General features: G+C 39.7%; 2 protein-coding genes across 2 annotated transcripts in view; both read left to right on the top strand.

The window, feature by feature from the left end:
• kcnh4b (potassium voltage-gated channel, subfamily H (eag-related), member 4b) overlaps nucleotides 1-13,237 on the top strand; it is a 43,431-nt gene extending 30,194 nt beyond the window's left edge. The window contains exons 8-16 of the mRNA XM_072456438.1: nucleotides 2,063-2,257; nucleotides 2,693-2,892; nucleotides 3,317-3,566; nucleotides 3,921-4,135; nucleotides 6,672-6,707; nucleotides 7,330-7,694; nucleotides 8,944-9,038; nucleotides 9,701-9,777; nucleotides 11,481-13,237. Coding sequence (XP_072312539.1) covers nucleotides 2,063-2,257; nucleotides 2,693-2,892; nucleotides 3,317-3,566; nucleotides 3,921-4,135; nucleotides 6,672-6,707; nucleotides 7,330-7,694; nucleotides 8,944-9,038; nucleotides 9,701-9,777; nucleotides 11,481-12,305 — 2,258 coding nt within the window. The 3' untranslated portion in view covers nucleotides 12,306-13,237. The remainder of the gene's footprint in view (nucleotides 1-2,062; nucleotides 2,258-2,692; nucleotides 2,893-3,316; nucleotides 3,567-3,920; nucleotides 4,136-6,671; nucleotides 6,708-7,329; nucleotides 7,695-8,943; nucleotides 9,039-9,700; nucleotides 9,778-11,480) is intronic.
• A 6,739-nt stretch (nucleotides 13,238-19,976) lies between these two features.
• LOC140368973 (ras-related protein Rab-5C-like) lies at nucleotides 19,977-22,928 on the top strand. Its single transcript, XM_072456155.1, has 6 exons — nucleotides 19,977-20,121; nucleotides 20,482-20,737; nucleotides 20,812-20,963; nucleotides 21,080-21,202; nucleotides 21,274-21,367; nucleotides 22,266-22,928. The coding sequence occupies exons 2-6, from the start codon at nucleotides 20,566-20,568 to the stop codon at nucleotides 22,385-22,387; spliced, it is 663 nt and encodes a 220-aa protein (XP_072312256.1). The 5' UTR covers nucleotides 19,977-20,121; nucleotides 20,482-20,565; the 3' UTR covers nucleotides 22,388-22,928.
• The last annotated feature ends 616 nt before the right edge of the window (nucleotides 22,929-23,544 follow it).

Below are 23,544 nucleotides of genomic sequence, written 5' to 3' on the forward strand. Positions count from 1 at the left end.
ACATTTTATTGAGACAACAATCCTCACAACTTTCCATTACAATTTTACTTGTTTATTGATGCACAAGCACTTTTCTCCCCCATCATCCTCTCAGTCACAAAGGAATTATCCAATGAGAAACTTTCAGACGCTGAATAGGACTTCAGTTAACTTTTAGAAATAGAAATATACTGTGCTCCCCAGTGGTCGAGTGGTTAAGGCACAGCACACGTGTTGTGAGTTTGATTCCTGACTTTGACTATTTACTACACATCCTCCCTTCCCTCTCGTCCCCCATTTCACACTTTTTTCCTGTCAATAATGCCTACGGGAAGCTCTTAAAAAAAAAAAAAATAGAAAGATACTACAAGTACATAGAAGTAGCAGATGGCTTTAGTTACCTTTTACAGAAAATGAAACATAACAATTTGTACATGTATTGTGATCAAATTTAGATTACAATCCAGTGTAATTATCGTGATATAAATGTATTGGCATACCATACTCTACAACATAAGTTAGAATATTTCTATCCTATTTTTTGCAAAAACATTCGTATGCATTTGTCAAAAGAATCTGTCTATTTAGTTACATTGGGAAAACTAGACTTAGACATAAGATAAGATAAGATATTCCTTTATTGTCCCACATGGGGAAATTTCATTGGTGCAACGCAGGTAGATAAAGGGTAGATCCAGAAGAACAGATCACATATAGGAAGTCTGAAAAACACTTTCAGTAGAAGATCTCCTATAAATAAACTCCCATAGACAAATAAATAAATACATAAATACCATTGCATGTGATCACGACAGTAATTGCACATGAATATGTGTCACGACAGCACATAGATTGCACATGAATTTCACAGTAATTGCACATGAATTGCACATGAATTCCAACAGCAATTGCACATATGACAGAATTGCACATCAGTATTAGGTTAGGTCAGTATTGCGACGGGATAACGTGACGATCTCCGGGTAAGACGACTGTTCTCCGCAGTTTCATGAGTTCCTCCTTTGTGGAAACGCAGTACGGCGCCGGCCGGGGGGCGGGGCCGGAGCCGGGGGGCGGGGCCGGAGCCGGGGGGCGGGGCCGGGGGACTCAGAGCCAAGACACATCGCAACGACACGACGAAAACACTCAATCCAGCCGAATAAAGTCAAAACAAGTTAATTTAAAGCGATTCCAGTGCGTGTCCCGATCGTTCGTGAAGTTCCTCTTTCATATAAACGTGTATATAAACGTGTATATAAACGTGTACCGACGACACGCCGTACTTTAGCGGCGGCCGGAGGGCGCGGGGGGGGGCTGGTGGGCTCGCTCGGAGCTAGCTCACGTCACAACAACACAACGAATGCAACGAAAAACGCTCAAATCCAGCCGAAAAAAGTCAAAAACAGTTGAATTAAAAAACTATTCCAGCGCGTGTCCCTATCGTACAGTAAAATATAAAAAATATACTAACTATATTTACAAAATATAGGAGATAAAGCACAATAAGTGTGAGAAAGAAGAGAGAGCGTTTACACCGGGCTGCCAGCTGTACCAGCGCCTTATGACGTCAAACACAGTAATGATAATAGAGAAATGGCCCAACATTTTCTTAATGTTCAATTAGGTGTTTGGACTTGCTGGCTTGTGTTATATATCCACATGTTTCCCGACCAGAAACACTTGCATTGTTCAGCAGTGAGACGGTAGCAAACATCGCACACCTGAGCTCTAATGAGGACTGTGTCCAAATCAAAACTCAAGGCAGGTTCAACATAAAAGTCTGCAGAAATGTATTTCTTGTGCTGAGTAACTTTAACATGAGACACTGCTCGTTATGTAGCACGCAGTTTCTGTTTCTGTTCATGTACTGTATGCATGTGTAAAGTCTATAGGGAAGCCGGGATATACCAGCTTATTAACTGTTGGGTTTATGTACCCTGTATACCACTATGTAACAATATTGATCTTTTTATAACTACTTTTAGACAGATTTAGTTGAGGTTATGTAAGACCTTGTATCAATAGACGTTAAAAAGAGATGTGAAACATGATCTTTGACCATTGTTGCCCTGCCTCATTGAAGGATGGCTGCACGAGTTGGGCAAACGGCAAGAGACTCCGTACCTCAATGGCACTGTGGGTGGCCCCACAGTGCGCAGCTCCTACATCGCTGCCCTCTACTTCACCCTCAGCAGCCTGACCAGCGTGGGCTTCGGCAACGTCTGCGCCAACACTGATGCCGAGAAAATCTTCTCCATCTGCATCATGCTCATCGGCGGTATGTCTGACACTTGAGGTGATGCATAAACTGTGAAGTGAAACACAGAGCGCTGTTGGCAAGCTCCAGAGAAAGTGAAGCATCAAGTGTTTTGGCTGGCCTTTGAGAGACGGCGTGGTGCCTTACAAACATATGAATAAGCTCATTATTTTGGCTGTGGTGGCAGATTTTATTATGGCTTTAGCTATTTATTTTTTTCTGTTTTTTTATACAGTCTATGTTAAAATATTGTGTCCGGTAAATCAAGCTCTTGCTGCACATTTTGGTAAACGGTAACTATGCACATAATAAAATCTCACTGATAATAGCCAATGGCCAAAGAATAACAAACTATACACTATGTTCTTTTCCAAAGGATATTGTAACCACACAGTTATGTATAATAAAGACCACCATAAGTTTTATTTCACAAAGTCACTTCTCTTTCCCATGCAGCACTCATGCACGCTCTGGTCTTTGGTAATGTGACCGCCATCATCCAGCGAATGTACTCACGCCGCTCGCTGTACCACACGCGCATGAAAGACCTGAAAGACTTCATCCGCGTGCATCACCTGCCCCAGCAGCTCAAACAGCGCATGCTGGAGTATTTCCAGACCACGTGGTCCGTCAACAATGGCATAGATGCCAATGAGGTAGGAGTCCCTTTCACTGCAATATGACACCGTGTACATGGGTTTGTTCAACCACTTGACCCCAGTGTAGGCCTCTCATCAGGAAGACTTTGCTTACAAAACTTTCCAGCTTAGAAAGAGGGGGCAGACCAGGGCTGTGGCTTTAATCCTTGAGCCTGTGTCACATGATCGCTCTGTGTAGATTTTGCATGTCCTCCTTATGTTACCTTTATACTCAAAACCATTGTCAAGTTGGAGTATCTAAAGAGGTTGTACTCCTCCTTTGATCAAGTGCTTGAATCAGCTCTCAGTCCTCAAAAAACAGAATAAATAAGCGCTCACAAATAATTAAATGCACCCATATTAAAATTCAACAGTGTAACTGAATCAATTTGCAAATCACCAATCAGTGCCACAGTTCATTGCGTCTGCCTGTTCTCCTCAGCTCCTCCATGACTTCCCTGACGAGCTACGGGCCGACATCACCATGCATTTGAATAAGGACATTCTTCAGCAGCCTGTCTTTAAAGGGGCCAGTCGCGGCTGCCTGCGCTCCCTCTCACTGCACATAAAAACCTCCTTCTGCGTCCCGGGGGAGTATCTAATCCGACAGGGGGATGCGCTCCATGCAAACTATTTTGTCTGCTCGGGGTCGCTGGAGGTGTCCAAAAGCAACACGGTGCTGGCCATATTAGGTTTGTCTGCTGATCAAACACTTCTCATTTATACATATTTATACTCTTGAGTTTCTTACCTGACTTTCACTTCAGAAAGGTTTTTGGAAACTCCAGAACTTTAAATGTAGTGTATGTTGCAACTTTATGAAATATTCTGTAAAGTTAACATCTTTGTCCATAACTATGAAGTAAAGATATAAACCAGCTTGTTTTTATGTCCTCAATATATGGAAGCTTATGGTATTCCAGAATAAGTTAACAAATAGCAATATCAACAATTACATTTACATTCATAAATTGAGTAGGTTTATGATTCTTTGACAAATGTCTACATAAAGGGAGAAGTTATGTTATGTTATGTTCAAATTTTAGAAAAAGGAAACCTGATTGGATGCGACCTGCCCACGACGGACCAGGTGATCAAAACCAACGCAGACGTGAAGGCTTTGACCTACAGTGACCTGCAGTACATCAGTGTGAAGGGGCTGAGGGAGGTGCTTGAGCTGTACCCCGAGTATGCCAACATCTTCAACTCCGAGATCCAAAACAACCTCACCTACAACCTGCGCGAGGGCAGCCAAGAGGAGGTACAAACCACTGCATGTTTATGTATTTAAATGTGGACGGTCGACCGAGCAACAAACCACAAGATTAATTAAATGGGTTTGTGAAGCCATTTGCACAAAACAAAAGTGTTGAATAATGTTCAGTTTGTAGAGTATGTTATCTTTCCCACTGTGTAATATTTGTCCCTCTGCAACCAACACTTCTCCAATACTTCACTGCAAATGTGTAGTCTGGACACTGGTTTTACCCCTCGACTATTGCAACTGTGATTAGATGTATTTCAAAACCCATAAAAAGAGAGTACCCTTCATTTCTTACCCAGTATAAACACTCCTCATTCAAGCTACTTTCTTCATTCACATTCATGTAGCAGGTGTAATTCTGTGCCTTCTGAGTTACCTTTCCCACTTTCCATGACACCAAAGGGGCTGCTGATAGCTTGATTGTCACACCAATTACTTTGTATAAGAGCCCCTGTCAGATGGCCGTATCACCTGTCGGACATCTCCCCGAAGTACAACTCGATGACATTATAACTACAGCCACTGACCCCTCTTAGGGCTGCCTCCCACTACGGACGGTTATTTAAGCTGCTGCCAATAACCTTTAAACTGTGCAGAAAACACACCGGTTGCAAATGAATGACTGAATACATTTAGCAGAATAGCTCTCTTGAATGGCTGAGTAACTCCTCTTGTTGATTTCCATGGTTTTCTTCCTCATTAGCTTTTCAATTGGTTTGTTTAATCCCACGCTGTTGGGACATCTGTGCTTACTGTATTCATCATGAGTGAGGGCTAGCCAGAGATAAAATAGCTTCAGCACAAAGGATGTATCAATATCATATTTTAGTGTTACAATTAGTGTTAGAAAATACATTTATCTTACAATTATCCACAATTGTTGGCCAAAAAAGTGAAATCCTCTCATTCACAGTCTAATAGATCACCATTGCTCTAGTACGTGACCAACTTTATGAATTAGAATTACTATGGTTTACTTTGCTCAATGGTACTCGATAAAGTTTTTGGCGTATTGACTGATTCACTTTTTTTTTTCTAAAATTCTCAGGATTATTGTTATTTTTTGTTTTTTACAATTACACTTTGACCTGTAAATCATTTTTTTTATTAACTGGATAATCTTGACATGCCTATTGTCCACATTTATTTATGGTGAAGCAAATGGAGACAGATCAATAGTTAAGTTATTTGGTTCTGTCAACAGAATAACACAGACACAACTACAATGTTTACAGCTCAAGCAAGTAAAGCACCTGTATATTTAGCCTTTGAAAACAGAAGATGTCCCTTTGAGAAGGTCTGCTACACTCTCAAATTACTTTTGTGTACAGTATTGAATTGTTTATCCATTTGTTGAGCATAAACCTGCAGAGATTTCATTGCACAATGTACTTCTCCCATACCATCTGTTCAGTTCATGCACAAGGCCAAAGCATGGGCACCACTGCATTGTGACAGGATGATGAAATCCTCAGCACCTTGGCCAAGCTGTTGGCTCCTGAAACTCTTGTCTACCTCCCAGAGTCAGAATACATAGTTGAACAAAAATATCAAATTGTTTCTTTAAATAGTGGCGATACAATGAATCGCAATACTGTGTTTGTTTAGTTTAAAAGCAATGACCTTGTAACATTCTCAAGGTACTTTTTGTTAGAGGTGATTGTTCCAGGATTCAGCTTGACTGTTTTTGTCCTTGGTTGTAGTGTAAAGGTCGTTGCTGTACTGTGGGGAAGCTCCGCTGAGTAAAAATTTGGAGAAATCTAATGGTGTTTGGCACAGGGAAATGTGCCAAAGAATTCAAATGTATTTCCATCCATAGCGTGCAATGAAAATGTTTTCAATAAGTTTCAGACCACTGAAGGGAGCAGCTTTCAAATTTTTTTGTCTTACCCAATTAATTTCTAACAAACCAATTTCACTATGTAGGACACTACTGTGTCTATAATTGATATTGATGCCCAATTAAAGTCTTTGGAAACTAGTCCTCTTATTACTCACTGCATTTTGCTTCAGGGCTTGAGTTCTAATAAAGAGAACATGTCATTGTCACACGTAGACACTACTTTTGTCAAATTGACTATTATAAACCTTAAGAAAATTAGGGTTAAAGAAGATTTATTTTTAATACCGTAATTCTGAATCCTGATTTCCAAAGTGTTGTAGCACTAAAACAACAAATTAGCTTTTCCCAGTTTATGCCATGATGCCAGATAAACAACACACAGGAGGAGGCTTCACAGAGGCATAGTTTTGTTTGCACACAGTTGGCAAACATTTTGGGACTATTTGCTTTTAAGTTTGAAAAGACATCAGTGATTTCATTTTATTTTTGAAACTTGAAGAGCTGCGTCATTGGCCAAGGTCATCATCAAAAACAACAAATGGAAGGACACTTCTGCTGAATAAAACATAAGGACATCAAATGCACTATTGTATTATTCACGTTTTGAATCCTAATCCAATTTGAATGAATGATTTACGATTGAAGCATAATGAAATATTGTTTTGATTTGAATTTGTTTTCTTTTTGCAGAGTATTGCCAGGTGCCCAAGATCACCTCGACCGCACGTGAGTTAGAAAAACCTTTTCTTTATCAAACACAGCTTATTCCAGAACAATTATAGAAACTATTTGAAGGCGTATGACTGTTTAGAGGTGACCCATGTCCCTCTTTGCAGCAGTATGCTCAGGCTGTTCAAGGTAACCCCCCTCTGCTTTTCTGGGACATACTTCATCACCGCTGAGAGTTGTGGGGGGTCTGAACAAGGACTTCCCCTTCAGGTGGAAACTCAATTGGAGCAGCTTGCACAGTCCAGTCCCAGGAGTGGGCCACGTAGCAACTGGGCCAATAGCTTTCATTTGATTTTTCCATTGTGTATTTTTTATTGTGTACTTCTCTGATTTGATGAGATACTGTTCACAAAACTTGTAAAATGCTGCTCTTATTTAGGACAATCAAACCTTCATTAGAAAAATAATAATAAGTACAAAATAATAAGTAAGATGTAAAAGTGTTTTATTTATATATATATTTGATTACGCTGTTTTATGAATTGTAATGGAACAGACAGGGTTATGTTAGTAGGGGCATAAAGTTAAATGAGAATATACAGAGAACAGAAAAGTAAAACAGTAGCAGAATTTAAACAAAATCAAATTGTTTTCTAACAAATGTATTTTCAACTTGAAGGAATCCAGACTGCCCTCTATCGTCGAGACCCAGAGTGACGACTCTGATCACCAGTCACCAACCACTCGTTCGCGCCGCAACCTCCTGCTGCCCAATTTCAGCGGCCCGGTCCGACGTACCTCCCTGGGCAACCTCCTGGGGGATGAGCTCCGCCAGTTCAATGCCCTGAGACACTGTCGCTCGCCCAACCTCAGCCGCAGTATCCCCATGCCCTCCCTCTCCCCCCAGCCACACTCCAGAAGGGAGCACAGAGCGGCCACATCGCCAAGTATCTCCACCCGCGCCAAGTCAGAGGCAGAGCTGAAGCCATCAAAGCTGCTCATCCCAACTGTCACTTGCTTTGGCCCACCGGACCTCAGCCCCAGGTACTAGCCAGATATAAACAGTATGCAAAATAAGAACCTGTTAATGCAATGTATAAAATGACTTTACTATAATGGGCAGAATATCAATCATCGCCTATCATGAGTATTTTCTACATTTTTATCTCATTTTATCTAAAGGAAATGAAGAGTTAGCTTATACCTTCCTTTGATGTTTGGAAGTTTTATTCCATCAATCAATATTCCAACAAACAATACATACATCTCGACACAAAACATTTACAAACAAATATTGCATTCCAGGTGTCACTGTTACTCAAATAGAGGTTGTGCAACATTTTGAATTTTAGCAGTGAGTGGCAGGATTTCCAATGGTGACAAATTATATTTTCTCCTGTAAGAGTTCAAAAGACAACCAAAATGTGAACGAGCTGCAACAGTTTAATGTACAGATATAATTTCAAATTTTCTATATTTTCTAAAATTCTAAATATTAGGTTTGTACCTCACCTAAAAAGAATGAATCACTGATGAAGACTTTGAGATCACACACAGATGGACTCATTACTTTCTTGACATAAATAACATGTTTCTGAGTCTGTGTGTTGAGGGAATGTTTGTTGCGGGGCGAGCTAAAGTGTCCTTTATCTCCTTCTACCAATCGCAAACAAACTAGCTAAGATCTCCACAGTCGGAGCCATAACAAAAAAATTACTTTCTACTCATTTTGTCGTAAAAAGTTAATTCGAGCAAAACAAAAGCTCCTTGAGAAAAATTAGACAAACCAAGTGAAGAAACACACTTTATCAGCCGTGCTGCCCAAAATGTTACCACTCAGAATGTTGCGCATTTGTTTATGTTGTATTGGAAAATATATTTGAATTATAGAGCCACACAATTTCACTCTAACTAATAGAAAGAACATAATAAGAAATGAAACATATTCCTTGTTAGGGGCAGTGTTCAAAAGTCATTCGCTCTTTGGGTGATCAGCTTAATGCACTGTACAAGATAGCTCTAATTTCATGCTACTGGAAACTGCACCGCTGAGAGTATGACGTAAATAAATTATAACATTGCGCGTTATCCACCTGCTGTATTCATAATGCACGTGTGTAAGTCATCCCACAGAAATAGCTAGACTTTGGCCATAGAGCTCAAGTGTCCCGTCCTCAGCGTGAGTGTAGACGGCACATGTCGGCCATAGCTATCAAGGCACAGTTTCAGATAATGATACCAAAAACATATATACTATTTCACCAAGTGTCAATTTTCTACGTCAATCTTTCAGAGTCGTAGATGGCATTGAGGACAACGGCCACACTTTTCATTTCAACGTGGAGCACAGTGAGCCCAAAGTGCACCCAGGAGGCAGCAGCACCCAAGGTAATGCCACAGGTGAGGTCCCCTGAGTGTCTTAAAGTTCAAACTATGGTCATTATAAAGCAGCTATCAGGAAATATGAGAGCATAAATTAAATGATATGTCCTTCGGTTGTCAACAAAGTCACAGACAAAGCAAATCATCTAACCCGAGCTGTTTCCAATGATGGCGGGCTTCCTGGGACATGATCAACTTGTGTCTAGCCAATTAAATAAATGGGCCAATTGAGCCACTGTATATGGTTACTGCAAGAAAATATGGTTCGCATTTTAATCAATTATCACATAAAACTGTCATTGAACTGTCCTTTTTAAAGAAAGTTGGTGTTTATTATTATCTGGCTTTTGTATGGCATCTTAGCTTAATGTTATTTCAAAGCTATCAAAAAGCTCTGGTGCAATTCAATTTTATTTCTAAGGCTAATGGCTTTCTCTGTTTTGAACTGTGTGAATAAATAATTAAAAAATAAAGTACCTTAAACAATACAAGACCATGCAAACAAAACAAACATTTAGCTTTGTGATTTTTGTGTCCAGTAAGTACCAAGATAATCATGTCAAGAATTTGTTTTTCACAGCGGATCTTACCATAGTCTCACATCACATATAAAGGACCTGTGTAATGTAAAAAGTTACTCAATTGTTTCTAATGTGCTCATTTCATAGATACAAAAAAGGCCAATGCCACTTTACTCTTGGAAACCGAGGAGGTGCGGCAGACCATTGGTGCATTAAATCAGAAGGTAAAACACGTAGCGCTTAAGGGTGAACTATATAACCTCTATGATGAAGGGGTCCACCACCTGCTTGTCTCCAAAGATATGTTATTGCCTAGAATGCTCCATCATATGACATTAAACATATATAGTTTGCATGTATAAAATCACAGGTGTTTTTATTGCTATAAGAAAATCCTGAAAAACATGCATTTTTGACACCTTACGAGCCAACTATCAAGGACTGGGCCCAAGTTACAATGAACATTTATAACCTGGAAAAGAGCACATTTGCTGTCAATTTAAACAGCGACAAATTACATATGGAGACCTCAACAAGACCAGTTACATAGGGTGCGCTCCCACTTGGTTTGGTCCTGGTTTGGGACCAGTTTGAGTCCGAATGTAGCTTTGGATGGGTCCCGTTCTAGTCGTGGTTTAGTCCTGTCAAGTCCACATTCAGTCCCGAGTTTAGTCCCAGTTCTGTCGTGGTGAATGAGCAAGTTTGAACGCTCTCGTAGTGTATACAGTAATCCCATCTTATCTTTCACCATATTATTTGCCTGTAGCATCTTGCGTTTGTGCTGTGTGTTTATCCGAATGTAAACTGTGGCAGGTGCAGGAGCGCGCTGTGTGGAACCAGGTTTAATTCATCAGGCCTGGCTCTCCTGGGGGGAACTGTTCTGCTGACTGTACAACTTACACAGAAAATATGACAGCCACGCACCAGTTCTGTACCCATGGCCATTCTGTAGCCCCTTTAGCTTTTATTTTGGTCTCGTTCTAAATTTTCTGCCCTTCACTCTTCTCATTGTACGTCATGCAGCTGTGCCTTTGTGGAGTTTTGCCTACGTACGAACCTAGTCATTTCACAGTTGATACAGTTGGTACAGTATACGTAGTCTTCACATCATTTTGACACATTCAGCAGCTCATTTTGCAAAAGTCTTGGCAGCCGGATATATTTGTGGCTTGCTTGGAATATTCCACAGTATAGCATTAAACGTATCCATCTTACATGTATTTAATTACAGTTATTTTAAAGTTATTACAGAAATACCTTGAAAAACATGCAAGTAGTGTTACTTCTTTACAGAGCTGACCTGTAACTTGGCCTGGTGTCATCACCTGCTTGACTCTATGGACAGAGACAAGTGGAATGCCATACTGTGGAACATTCCAGGCAAAGCAAAAACATGGAGAGAAAGTAGGGCTTTAGTTGATTAAACAAATTGTTAGTCGACTAAAGACATGTCCTCTTGATTGATTCAACCAATGGGGACAGTGGCATGAATCGGTCAAAAGCTCTAAAGTTGTTCAGTATCTCTCTGATCTGACCATGTATCTGACCCAAACAGCTCTCACAGGACTACAACTGTAATATTATATTGAAAGGTTCTAGGGTGTTTGTAAAAGGCAAATTCTAAAAGATTCATTCTCTTCAGCTATGACTCACTCCATGCAATATCCTTTCTGTTCTCAATAAACGTATTAGTCGACTAAATATAACCAATATTTGTGACTTAAACACCATCAACCAACTAATCGAGTAAAGAACTAAAAGCTGATAGCCTTACGAGACAAGCAGGCGTTGGAGCATACACCAGCAAATGTACATTACAACTTTCCCACTTTGCCAACCTAAATGAGTACATCTCCTATAATCTTACTATGCTACTTTGACTAAATGTCATCAACTTGCTTTTAACTGTCTGCTCTGCTCTGTCCAGATGGAAACATTAAACCACGAAGTGTCGGATCTCACCAAGAACCTTCACCGCATGATGCATCTCCTGGAGGCTCACGTTTCGTCTCATCACTTCCAACCCACCCACGGCGTGCACCACTACAGCGTCCCCACCCTTCCCAACCCTCCTCCTCACGGTGCAGCTTCAAACACAGACACAGGGGAAGGCCAGAGTGCCCCGCCCGCCCCCCCTTCAGGACTGTGGGGCCACGCAGTGCACGGTCCCCACTCCTCCAGTCCGCCTGCTGCCAGACAAACTTTTGAAAGTGCGAGCAGCGTGGTCACAACTCACTCCTGGACCAGGTCGTCTCTGCTCTGCGCTCAGAGCACGAGCGTGGACTGTAGACCCCACAGTAGTTCGATCAGCCAATCCCAGCCCACTTTGTGCCTCCGACCTCCAAGTACGGACGCTTGCCTTCTGTCTACAGGGGAATCTACTCAGAGCCTTCAAGTGCAGTCACAAAGTTCATTCCCTCTTCTCTGTCCGCCGCCTGAAACTAAACCTTTACTACAAGCTTCAAAACCAGACCCTCCTTTCCATAATATGACTCCAGATATAACCATCTTCTCTGTGGCGGCATCTCCTCCAGCGTACCTCAGGAATGCTCCGCGCTCCTCTTTGGATTTAGGAACGCTAGGGGTTAATCCTCAGGAGCATCCTCTCGGTGAACATGAGAGCTTAGAGTCTCTTTTGGGTGATGGAGGGTCAAAGGAGAGGCGTGACAGCGGCAGTGCGTCATCATTTCATTCCAGCAGAGTCCAAACACAAAGCACAGAGCAGTCCTGGTGTCTGGACCTCACAGAGTAAAGCACAAGACTTTCACAATGGGACTGTAAACTGTAATGTTGAGAGACTATATTAAATATACACTGATCAGGTATGATATTGTGATCACAGACAGGTGAAATGTGTAATGAGACACTTGTGAAATGGGTGCTCTCGTGTGGTCAAACAGACAAACTACAGCTGCTCAAATTACTGAAGAAGGTAGTTTGTTGCATTTAGAGTGTCAGTATAAAAATAATGTTAAATCTGATCATGTATGCTCTATATTCCCTCTTTTAAGACCAGGGCTATATCCTTGTCCATTTTCGCGCAACCTCATCCATTTCTATGCAAAAGCATGTCATGGCTTTACAGAAGTGTGTCAGCTTTGGGTTTCAGTATCTTCTATTAATCTCTTTAACTACAGATGGTTACACCTGTTACCTCCTTGCATGTTAAAGTCGTTTGATATTTTTACTAAGGACAGCTTTTATAATCAGTGTGGAAGCATTTTACTTGACTTGGTCTTAGGTTACATTGATGGCATGATTTCAGTCTCTGGATCAAGAACAGGAAGTCACACACTGCATAGACAGTTTGAATGTGTCTGTAGGAGCACCATGTTGAAAATTAACAGCCTAAATCTTTAAATAACAGACAAAATATCCAGGATGATTTTAAACTGCAGAAGGCCATTAAAGATGTACTGTATTTTGTTAATACTGTACTTTTCAGGGGATTATACATAATGTTCTGTCCTCACACCACTGCAGTATTTGACTTCACTCTCAATCAAACTCAAAATGCAGTGGCTGAATGAGTTATTCAAGCACCACATAAATGTCTCAGCATTTGCCGTTTATAATGTACATTTTTGGTCTTCTGGTAACATTTAATGATATTGATAAAATACTAAAAGTATTCAAATGTTATTTTTGAAATTTTTCTGCTTGGATGACTGAATAAAACAGAATGCAGTATTTTGTTTGTGTTTTACTCTACTTTAAATCTCCCTTCAATACAAAAACTGTTAGCTTTTAGCACTATATTTTATTTATTCAAGTGAAACATTTTGTATTAAGTACAGAAGTGGTTTTAGAAATAATAGTTTTACAAGAAGCAGCAGTATTCTAATTGTGCTTTTCACAATCCAGCGTTTTAGAAATAATTGTACTTTCTATTGCAGCTTTCACATACACTTTCTTGTATTTTTTTAAATGAAAGTACATGTTTAGCAGAAGTGTTCAGCTTGAACAAATGTGCAGAAAAAGTCTCAAAAAACATTTTGTAATAAAATAAAATAGATCAGACCCGTAACAGTCTTAAAGGTGCATTATGTAACTTTTCTGAGGAAGGGTCTGCCACATCTCCATGGTGGTGCTATTGCTTTGCCTGGAAATGTGATTAGTATTTAATGTATCTATCTTTCATTTATTCAATTACTAGAGTTGTTAGTCAGTGGCAGTTGCAATGTGATCTATTTAGTAGCTTAGTTTATTAATTTAATATCTCAACAACCACAATGGTCCACTAAGAAGTTTTGAGAGCGAGAACTTGATTTTTACTGCCATCTACAGTCCACAAAGGAAACTACACTTTCCCTCTCCCTTATTCCATCATTCTTACATTAAAATTAGATGTATTAGAATTACTGTAATAATTACTTTACTTTACTTACTATTATAATTTTGTGAAGTAGGTAGTTGTTGTTTGTTGTTTATTCTCCGGCTCACAGAAAAGTTGTAGGTCTGATGTTGCATTCTCATCAGTTTCTCAATGATGTTGCAAATAAGTGTTTTCCTGTTTCCAACAACCAAACTATAAAAGAGGAGTTCATGAACTAAAAGGAAGCGTTGAGGCATCAAAACATCAAGAATCTACAGGCCCAGAAGATGAAGACAACAGTTATCTTGCTTTTGGTGGTGGTGCTCAGTCAAAGTAAGTCAGTTTTATTTGATTTTTTAAATGTTCCATTATAATACTGTGAATGTAAAATTCAAGTCTTTTGACTTTAAAGGCGACGCTTTGAGATGCAACTGTGGAGGACTGAAGATTTGTTCCAGTGGTCGAGTGGAAACATGCCCCAGATTCAATGATCTGTGCGGTAGTGTCATAATTACTGCAGGAGCCTGTGAGTAGTTAATTGTACTGTATGTATCAAATGGTTCAATTCCACAGCCTTTAATGGAACTTGCCTTGTAACTATTGTATTTTACAAAGTACATAAATGCATGAAGGTGTTTTTTTGTATTTAATGTCAATTGTTTATTGCAATAATCTTTTCTGCATTTCCACAGCTCCAAACTACTTTAAGGGCTGCATGTCTGCGTCACAGTGCGCCGCGCTCAACAAGCCCGGCATATCATCTGCTTTCTGCTGCAGAAGTGACCTGTGCAACAGATAAATGTGAATACATGTGATTGGAGCAAATGCCATTAAATAAAAGACTGTATGTGAAATAATTCAAGCATTACTGTTGTATCTTTGTACATGATACTGCTTATTTGAGGGTTTGTCCTTGAGGCCATGAATACAGTTTGAGAGGGAGCCAAGACAATAAGACAAGAATATGTAAAGTGCTCAGAGAATGCTTGAATGACACAGACTGTTCTCTTATCACATTAATAGTTTCAGGAGATAATTGCTGCATTGGTTTACTTACAGACACAATGCCATACATTTGTATACGTTCTTTTGTACACTTTACTCTTTTTTAAATTAAATATAAACACAACAAAATAAACAGAATAAAACATCCAATGAATTACATACCATTATGAGTCCTATTTAGTGCAAAGTTTTTCCAGTGTCAGTTAGAATGTCAGTCCAGTCCTTGATTTTTGGTGCAGTTTTCATCATTCACATTTTTTTGTAATGGCCTTCTTTTATGGCACCTGAAGTATGCTTAAAAAATATCCCTTTATTGTGTCCATGGCAGGAGTTTTAAGGTCTGCACAGTTTTCTAAAAAAGTGTGTAGTTTCCAAATTCCAAACAGATTTTGGAATATGAACCGGAGTTGCAACCTCCTTATGTATAGAGAATAAAGATGATTGTGGCTCTGCTGTGCGGTCAACGAAAGTAAATCTAAATATCTTGAGTACGAAATGAAAACTAAGCTAAGCATTCAGGTAAGACTTGGAGATGTTACTGTGGAGGGCCAAATTCCTGCATCACAAAAACCTGTTTGGATCCGAAATTAGATGCTGAACCATTTTTACTGGCCACAGTTCATTAACTTGTACAATCCTGTCAATTGAATAATGAATTTTACTACTACCTAAAAGCTGTATGTCTGAAGTGCAAAGTGAAGGTTCATGGGCCAAAAACAACAACTTGCTGTTCTTCTGACTTTTGCAACACCTATGAACCACATCTAATTCATATGTGAAGAAGGTGTTGCTGTTTTATCATTTCTGGAACCATTTATTCAATCCCCTTTAAGATCCTCACTATCGGAACTTGTTTTTTTTATAGAACGAAAAGACAAGGAAAATGTTACAAACTTACAAATAAAATGAATACACAAAATAATATCAATAAAGAATGATCGGCTGCGATACAGCAATAGTTATTTACTCATGGGCACGAGGCTTTATATTTGCACAAAGTAGGAGTTTCTTTTCTGTTTTGTCAAGAATTGTGTAATCTAGTGATCAAAACAAAGCTAAATAAAATATGTGACTAGATTTTGGAACATTTTTAGGAGCTGTAATAAAATCCTGTTAACATGAAGAAGCTAAATGTGACTCAGTTGGTGCTGGTGTTGCTCAGGAAAAGTAAGTAGTAGAGTGACAATATATTATCGCAGCCTATCAAAATATTAAAACTGTATGTACTTTGCACCACTTCATAATAAGACACGATTCACACGAGTAAACAATATCTCAGCAGCAACTTTCTTGTAAAAGATTGCACAAAATTGGATAACAGTTTAAAAATAAAAATGATAAATAGTCACACAAGCTCATCCATTTAGAATTTACTCTCAGTACAGCATAGAAAAGGAGGCTCACATCAACTAAGCCATTACAAACAAACAATGAAATTAGATTTGCTCCACACATATATTTCATTAGTTGCCTACATGGATCTGTTGCTCAGGTCACTTCTGCAGCAGAAACCATGGCTTTACAACTAAGTGTCTGCTTTGAGATTCAAAACAGCAGGGCCCACTTTGGGAATTTGGGACGTTTTCAAACGTGACACCGTAATTTACAACTACAATATGTGGAGGATTTAAATTTGAAAAAAGAAAAAGAGAGAGAAAGAAAGAAAGAAAGAAAGAAAGAAAGGAAAAAAGAATTACACCCCAAGATTGCTCTTCATAATGTCAGGATCGTTTGTATCAACTTGTACATTTGATATTTAAATGGTCCTAATGTTCTTATTGAAATTCTGAATAAGCTACCATAAGAAGTAAAGAAAATACAGCTGTTTTAGATGCTTGCTTTGAATTTAATTTAGTCATTCATAAACAGTAGTCCAGATATTTTTAAACATTGCAAGTTGTGGATGTCACTGGATCCTTTATATCACAGTCAAAAGTGAAAAAATTTCAGCATTTTCTGTTGATTTGATCTGATTTAAAAAAAACAACTACATGTATTTGTACAGAACCGTCCTCTATTGGAAGTATTGTAAAGGTTTAGAAATCACTTACAAAATAGGAAGTGAACCAACTCCAGAAGAGGTTTTCTTGGTGCACAACTTGTCCACAGAAACATTTCAAAACCTCATCTGAGTATTCGTCAGTAGACATTTTTCAAGACCTACTTTGCCTGAACAACACCAGCACCAACTGAGTCACATTTAGCTTCTTCATGTTTACAGGATTGTATTACAGCTCCTAAAAATGTTCCACAATTTAGTCAGATATTTTATTTTTGCTTTGTTTTGATCACTAAATTACACAATTCTTGACAAACAGAACAGAAACTCCCACTTTGTGCAAATATAAAGCCTGGTGCCCATGAGTAAATAACTATTGCTGTATCACAGAAGGTCATGGTATGGGCAGGAAAGTAGAAGAAAGTTGATGCTGGGATTTTGTTTACTATGTGAATCGTGTCTTACTATGCAGTGGTGCAAAGTACATACAGTATTTTGATAAGCTGTAATAATATCCTGTCACTGCTGGTGCAGCTCTGTCAAAGCAGATCTTGTAAACGGTTGAATAAAGGAAAACAGGTAAAAACTTAACTTTCTGAGATGTCACTGTAGAAATCTGCTCTGGTGCTGATATCAGAATAAGAATCAGAATCAGAAAAAGGTTTATTGTCATGTCAATAAAGTCAGTAAAATGTGTCTTTTGTTGTAACAGCAGGTAAGGTTTAATGTTGTTTGTCGGGTTGATGCATCGGAATGCTCCTGTGGAGGTCGGAACAGGTGTCTAGGCAATAAGCAGACCTGCTCTGGTTGTTGTTGTTGTTGTTGTTGTTGCACTGAAAAGGTGCATTTACCGCCACCTACTGGATTGAGTTTGGACAGGAGATCAACAGAAACCATAATACCAAAAGTTCGCCACCTGCTCTGGTTCTCGCACTCACTGTTGCATCATCAAGTTCAAAGCAGGTTTGTGATTTGCTCATACAAATGCTGAATTGCTGTATATGTTTTGTGCTTTTATATTTGGCAGATCCATGACATGGCATGCACTGCAAGGCTTCAAACGAATGTGACATAGATGATGCTTTGACGCAATCACAAGATTTATGTAACAAAAAGATGTATTAAAAATAAACACAAAAAGTACATCTCAATGATGTTAGAATATGACTCACATTTCTGGAAAATGCCAATATGTTGTCATCTTGTTACTGTATTTTATAATGTTATAATATCTTATAATGTAAACAGCATGAACAAAATCATTAAGCAGAAATGTCTGGAAAAAACAATAAACTGACTCAGAAACAGATGCATCGTCATAATCAATCAGCATTCAACCAAGTTCTACTTGGAGCTGTGAATCTGATCATCACTGACTCACTACATGAGGTTTAGCCATTTGTATACTGTATGATTTATGCAAATGATACTCTCCCAATATCTATTTGGACTTATTCTTACATTTAAAACTGCTGAAATGTGATTGCACAAAAGTGTGACACAAAGTATTCACACTATATTCAAGGTTCCTCAGTATTTGAGGTTCCTCATGATTTTATCAGTTTATTTCACACAAGTGGTTCATTCTCACCAGTTTATGTGCATTGGAATAACCAAATGTTTGACTGTCCAGCAAAAACTACACATTTGAACAGGCAGAAAATTTCAACATCTTCTCTGTTTTCACAATAGTTTCAGAAGTGTAGTGTCAGTATTCGTCCCCAGATGTGGTTGTTGTGTTGAAATTACTTAAAACCATAGGACAGTCAGTGTTTCGCAAAGTGTGCTGCCGTTTGGGGGGGCACAGAGCCGTGCCTAGGAGGGTGTGAGACATTTGGCTAAATTTGCGCACATTATACGTGACAGACGTGTTTTGAGCAACAGAAAAACGCTCAATGCCAACACATGGTTAATCTCGGGACGTGGAGGGACAGAGGAGTGTCAGAGGAGGGACAGAGGGGGGAACAGAGGAGGGACAGAGGAGTGTCAGAGGAGGGACAGAGGGGGGAACAGAGGAGGGTCAGAGGAGGGACAGAGGGGGAACAGAGGAGGGACAGAGGAGTGTCAGAGGAGGGACAGAGGGGGGAACAGAGGAGGGTCAGAGGAGGGACAGAGGGGGGAACAGAGGAGGGACAGAGGAGTGTCAGAGGAGGGACAGAGGGGGGAACAGAGGAGGGACAGAGGAGTGTCAGAGGAGGGACAGAGGGGGGAACAGAGGAGGGTCAGAGGAGGGACAGAGGGGGAACAGAGGAGGGACAGAGGAGTGTCAGAGGAGGGACAGAGGGGGGAACAGAGGAGGGTCAGAGGAGGGACAGAGGGGGGAACAGAGGAGGGACAGAGGAGTGTCAGAGGAGGGACAGAGGGGGGAACAGAGGAGGGACAGAGGAGTGTCAGAGGAGGGACAGAGGGGGGAACAGAGGAGGGACAGAGGAGTGTCAGAGGAGGGACAGAGGGGGGAACAGAGGAGGGTCAGAGGAGGGACAGAGGGGGGAACAGAGGAGGGTCAGAGGAGGTAGAGAGGGGGAGAGAGGAGGGAGAGAGGAGAGAGGAGGGACAGAGGAGGGAGAGAAGGGACAGAGGAGGGTCAGAGAAGGGTCAGAGTAGGGACAGAGGTTGGGCCCCCACCCCCCAACTCCAAATGTACATGTGTGCCTGTATGGCATTTGCCCTACATCTGAAATAATGACATAATAGAATGTGAAAGTTCTGTACTTGCTGAAACATGCCGCATGGGACTTGTTTTTTCCAGATTGGAGGAACGTGACTTCTATGAGCAAACTTTCAAAAGGCTTTAAAAAATGTTGTATGTTTAAGACTCAAACAAAAATATTATAACAAATAATTTGGCGAGGCTTTAAGATGCTGTCCTTTCCTCCTCAGACCTCACAACCCCCCCCAAAGGCTACATGTCTGCATACCATTGCTCTTAAGATGTTGAAAACTGCGGAAATGACAATACAATTGTATTTATTTATTTTTGCATAATAATTATTATTTTAGCAACTTGTATGTTGACATTTTGAACTTAAGCTGGCCCTATGTGCAGGCCTGTGTTACCAGTAAAAGTGAGTAAGGGGTATTTCATTGGTTGAACGAGTGTACCACGTGACAGAAGAATCCAGGAAGTATTTGGTTACACAGGGCGGAAGCTTTGTTGTTTTTGTGGAGAGAAGAAAGTTACTTTAAAAACACGTAATAACACAGTTAATACTGTTGTACTGGGAGGAGTACATATTATTTAACTTGTCGGTAAGTATCACATTGTATTTCCTCAGTATTCTTGTTTTGGTTTTAACGTTGCTAGTTTACCCTGAACTCGACGTGAAACAAACAAAAGTTAGCATTGTTTTTTTTTTAAGGTTTTGTTTGCGACAAATGTGATCATAAAATTGTGATGAAATGTGTTTTTGTAGTTCACTGACTGCAAGGCTAATATTACGTGTTTATGCCCAACACTGTTTGGGTTGGCTAATATTCAGTCTAAACATGTTCAAATTATTCTGTCTCAGCTTGTTTACTCTGTAGAATAACTTTGCCTATCAAAGTATGATTATTAAAATCATATTAGCATAAATGTGTTTAACGGTTTAAAACCTTTTAAAACTTTAGCCCTGTCCATCCTGTTGGAGCCTCGGCCCGTGAACCTTCTCCCCTCGTCACGCAGCACGTCCAGAACTCACGCCGTCTCCGTCAATGGCAGGACGTCCAGGACCAGGAGGCAACACCAGGCCCAACAGTGGAGCGATCAACAAAATCTGCCAGTTCAAACTGGTGCTGCTGGGCGAGTCTGCAGTGGGAAAGTCCAGTTTGGTCCTGCGTTTTGTCAAGGGGCAGTTTCATGAATACCAGGAAGCAACAATTGGAGGTAAAATCTCATAGTGCTTCCCCAGCGCCAAACACTATTAATGTTTCCTTATTGACAGACTTATTGAATTTCAGCGGCGTTCCTAACTCAGACAGTTTGTTTGGATGACACTACTGTGAAGTTTGAAATCTGGGACACAGCGGGTCAGGAACGCTACCACAGTCTTGCTCCTATGTATTACAGAGGAGCACAGGCGGCAATTGTGGTCTTTGACATCACCAGTGCTGTAAGTTTCATCTGGTTGACATCGCTTCAACAAAAAGCTTGACACAAAAAATGTGTATTGAAATCTGATGTCTAATTTTGTTTAAAAAATTAAATAATGAAAAATAAAAAATATAGGAGTCTTTTGCACGTGCGAAAACGTGGGTGATGGAGTTGCAGAGACAAGCCAGTCCCAACATAGTAATTGCTCTGGCAGGGAACAAAGCTGATATGGTAAACAAGAGAGCTGTGGAGGCTCAAGTAAGTTTAACTACGGATATACTTAACTTATTTGATCTCATGATGTTGACTCAAGAATGTTTTGTTCCTAGGAGGCACAGGAGTATGCAGATGATAAACGGCTTCTTTTCATGGAAACTTCAGCCAAAACCGCTATGAATGTCAACGAAATCTTCATGGCTATTGGTATGTGTGCACAGCTTGTCAAATTGAAATTACATACCGACTTCTGATAGTTTGTGTGACTAGAAATATTACCTCATTTGACTTTTACACTAACGACTGAAGTGATTTGATAACACTGAAGGACCCTCAATGTTACTTGTATAGATTTTACACAATAAAAAGTAGCAGCTGCAGATAGGTCAAATTACATCAGTCAATTGTTTTGAAAAAAATATAGGCTCGAGATTATTAATTTAATGTATTTACTGTATAAAAGAACACTGCATTTAAAGATGGAATTGACGATTTTTTGGCCCAAATCTGTGTCTCATTCCCTTGTGGCGTGGACTGCCGATTAGTCCACGCACACGAATCAATCATAAAAAGCACCTACTGCACACCTGCAGCCTCGTCCCCAGGAGAGCAGCATGTTTCCCTGTGTCTAAACGCATGGATCTATCATAATATAGTTCCCTCAGTGTACAGGACAAAAAATTAAGACAGAGAAAGACAGTTCGAGCTGGCTCAGAAGAGACGAAAATTTACGGAGACGAGAGATGCGATGCAATCTGTCGTGCTAATAAACAAACGCACGTGTAGCCGCAAGGCTTTTCTCGGCTTCCGCACGGGGGGAGTGCGCATGCGCACTTGCGCTTGAGTTCTCAAATCTGCAAAAAATCGTCTATTGTGCCTTTTAATATATATTTAAATTTCAAGCAGTTATATTTCTGATTAGGTCAAATAACTAAATATACTTTCTAACCTGATTTAAAATATTACCACTTGACATTATTATGAGCATACAGTTAAATTTACGTTGCGGGGCCCAAGTTGTTCGCAAGTTTTTTCAGCAAGATCATGGGCTGTGATGTTTTGGGAACACTGATCTAGAAAATTGTTTTTGATGTTGTATTCTCAGCAAAAAAACTCCCTAAAAGCGAGGAGCAGCCTGGAGCGGGACAAGCAGGGAGACCCAGGACAGGAGTGGACCTACAGCAGCAAGCTCCCCAGAGTCGAAGCTGCTGTGGTGGAGGAAACTAATGCACAATGAACTTTAAAAGCTTCAAAGAACAACTCACAGAAGCAGGGAGGGCTATGGCCACTTTTCCACCTTAAATGAGATTACAGATGGGATTATCTTGATTTTGTATGATTTACGCAACTTTTTAAAGAAGTATAAGCTAGAGGGAAGGGCCAAAATCCCTCAGATTCATCCTTCTTTCTTTTGACCTACCTCCCTGTTCATCTTCTACATTTTCCAACTTGATTGACTTTTTTGAGGTGATGCTTATTGTTGTCTCCTTTTGTGTGTGTTTGTTTTTAATGTGTTTTTGTACATAATAATATATAATGAATATCTAACAATGGCAAATTTCTGCTGCCAATTTTCTGCATTAATCATGATTAACTAAGTTTTATCAAAAACTTTTAAACCTTGCACAGTAAGATGATTGTATAACACATGCATCAGTGTTTATTCATTGTATTAAGACTTGTAACACCAGACAGTTGTTAGCCTTTTTGTAAAAAATAATGTAATATAACTTGTAAATCAGAAGAAGAATAAAAATTATGCAAGGCATTAACACTTGTTTATTTATTTATATTTTATACTATTAGCATGTTTTTCCATTGCCTTATCAAATAAACCGCTTATTATCGATGCATTTGTGGCCACCAGATGGCGACATTCGATTCAACATCTAATCCCATTTTAGTTCTAGCATTGTTACGTGGTCCTTAATTTGGAGACAGGAAATGACAATTGTAGATGTTAAGTGAGCCACATGAAAACATAAAAATAAGTACACAAAAAAGAAAACATCAAGGTTTTACATATGCATTTGGATTACCATATGCACACATAGACAGTCTTTTGAAATTAAATGTATAGCTGTGTTTTCTAAAATTTATTCCAATTCCCATTTTAAAAAAACTGTTTTGTGATTCAAAAGAGCTATAATTGAACAACACATTACAAATATGTTTTATAATACATTATCACTGGCAGCATCCAGTCAGTTGCAAGAATAATGTTGGCTTCTCTTTATCCTGGTCTTGTTTGTAATTGTGCAAATTCCCCCAGAAATCTCTGGTCTTTTTGGCTGAATGACCCAGTACTATGATGCATGCTTAGAGTCATGTGACCATATTCGCCTCAGAGGCATCAGCATCTCTGCCAAAAGCAAGCTGTTCAC

Source organism: Eucyclogobius newberryi, unplaced genomic scaffold (genome assembly GCF_026437365.1).
Source record: "Eucyclogobius newberryi isolate DKJ021-1_F unplaced genomic scaffold, fEucNew1.0.hap1 SCAF_20, whole genome shotgun sequence".
NCBI classification, from domain to species: domain Eukaryota; kingdom Metazoa; phylum Chordata; class Actinopteri; order Gobiiformes; family Gobiidae; genus Eucyclogobius; species Eucyclogobius newberryi.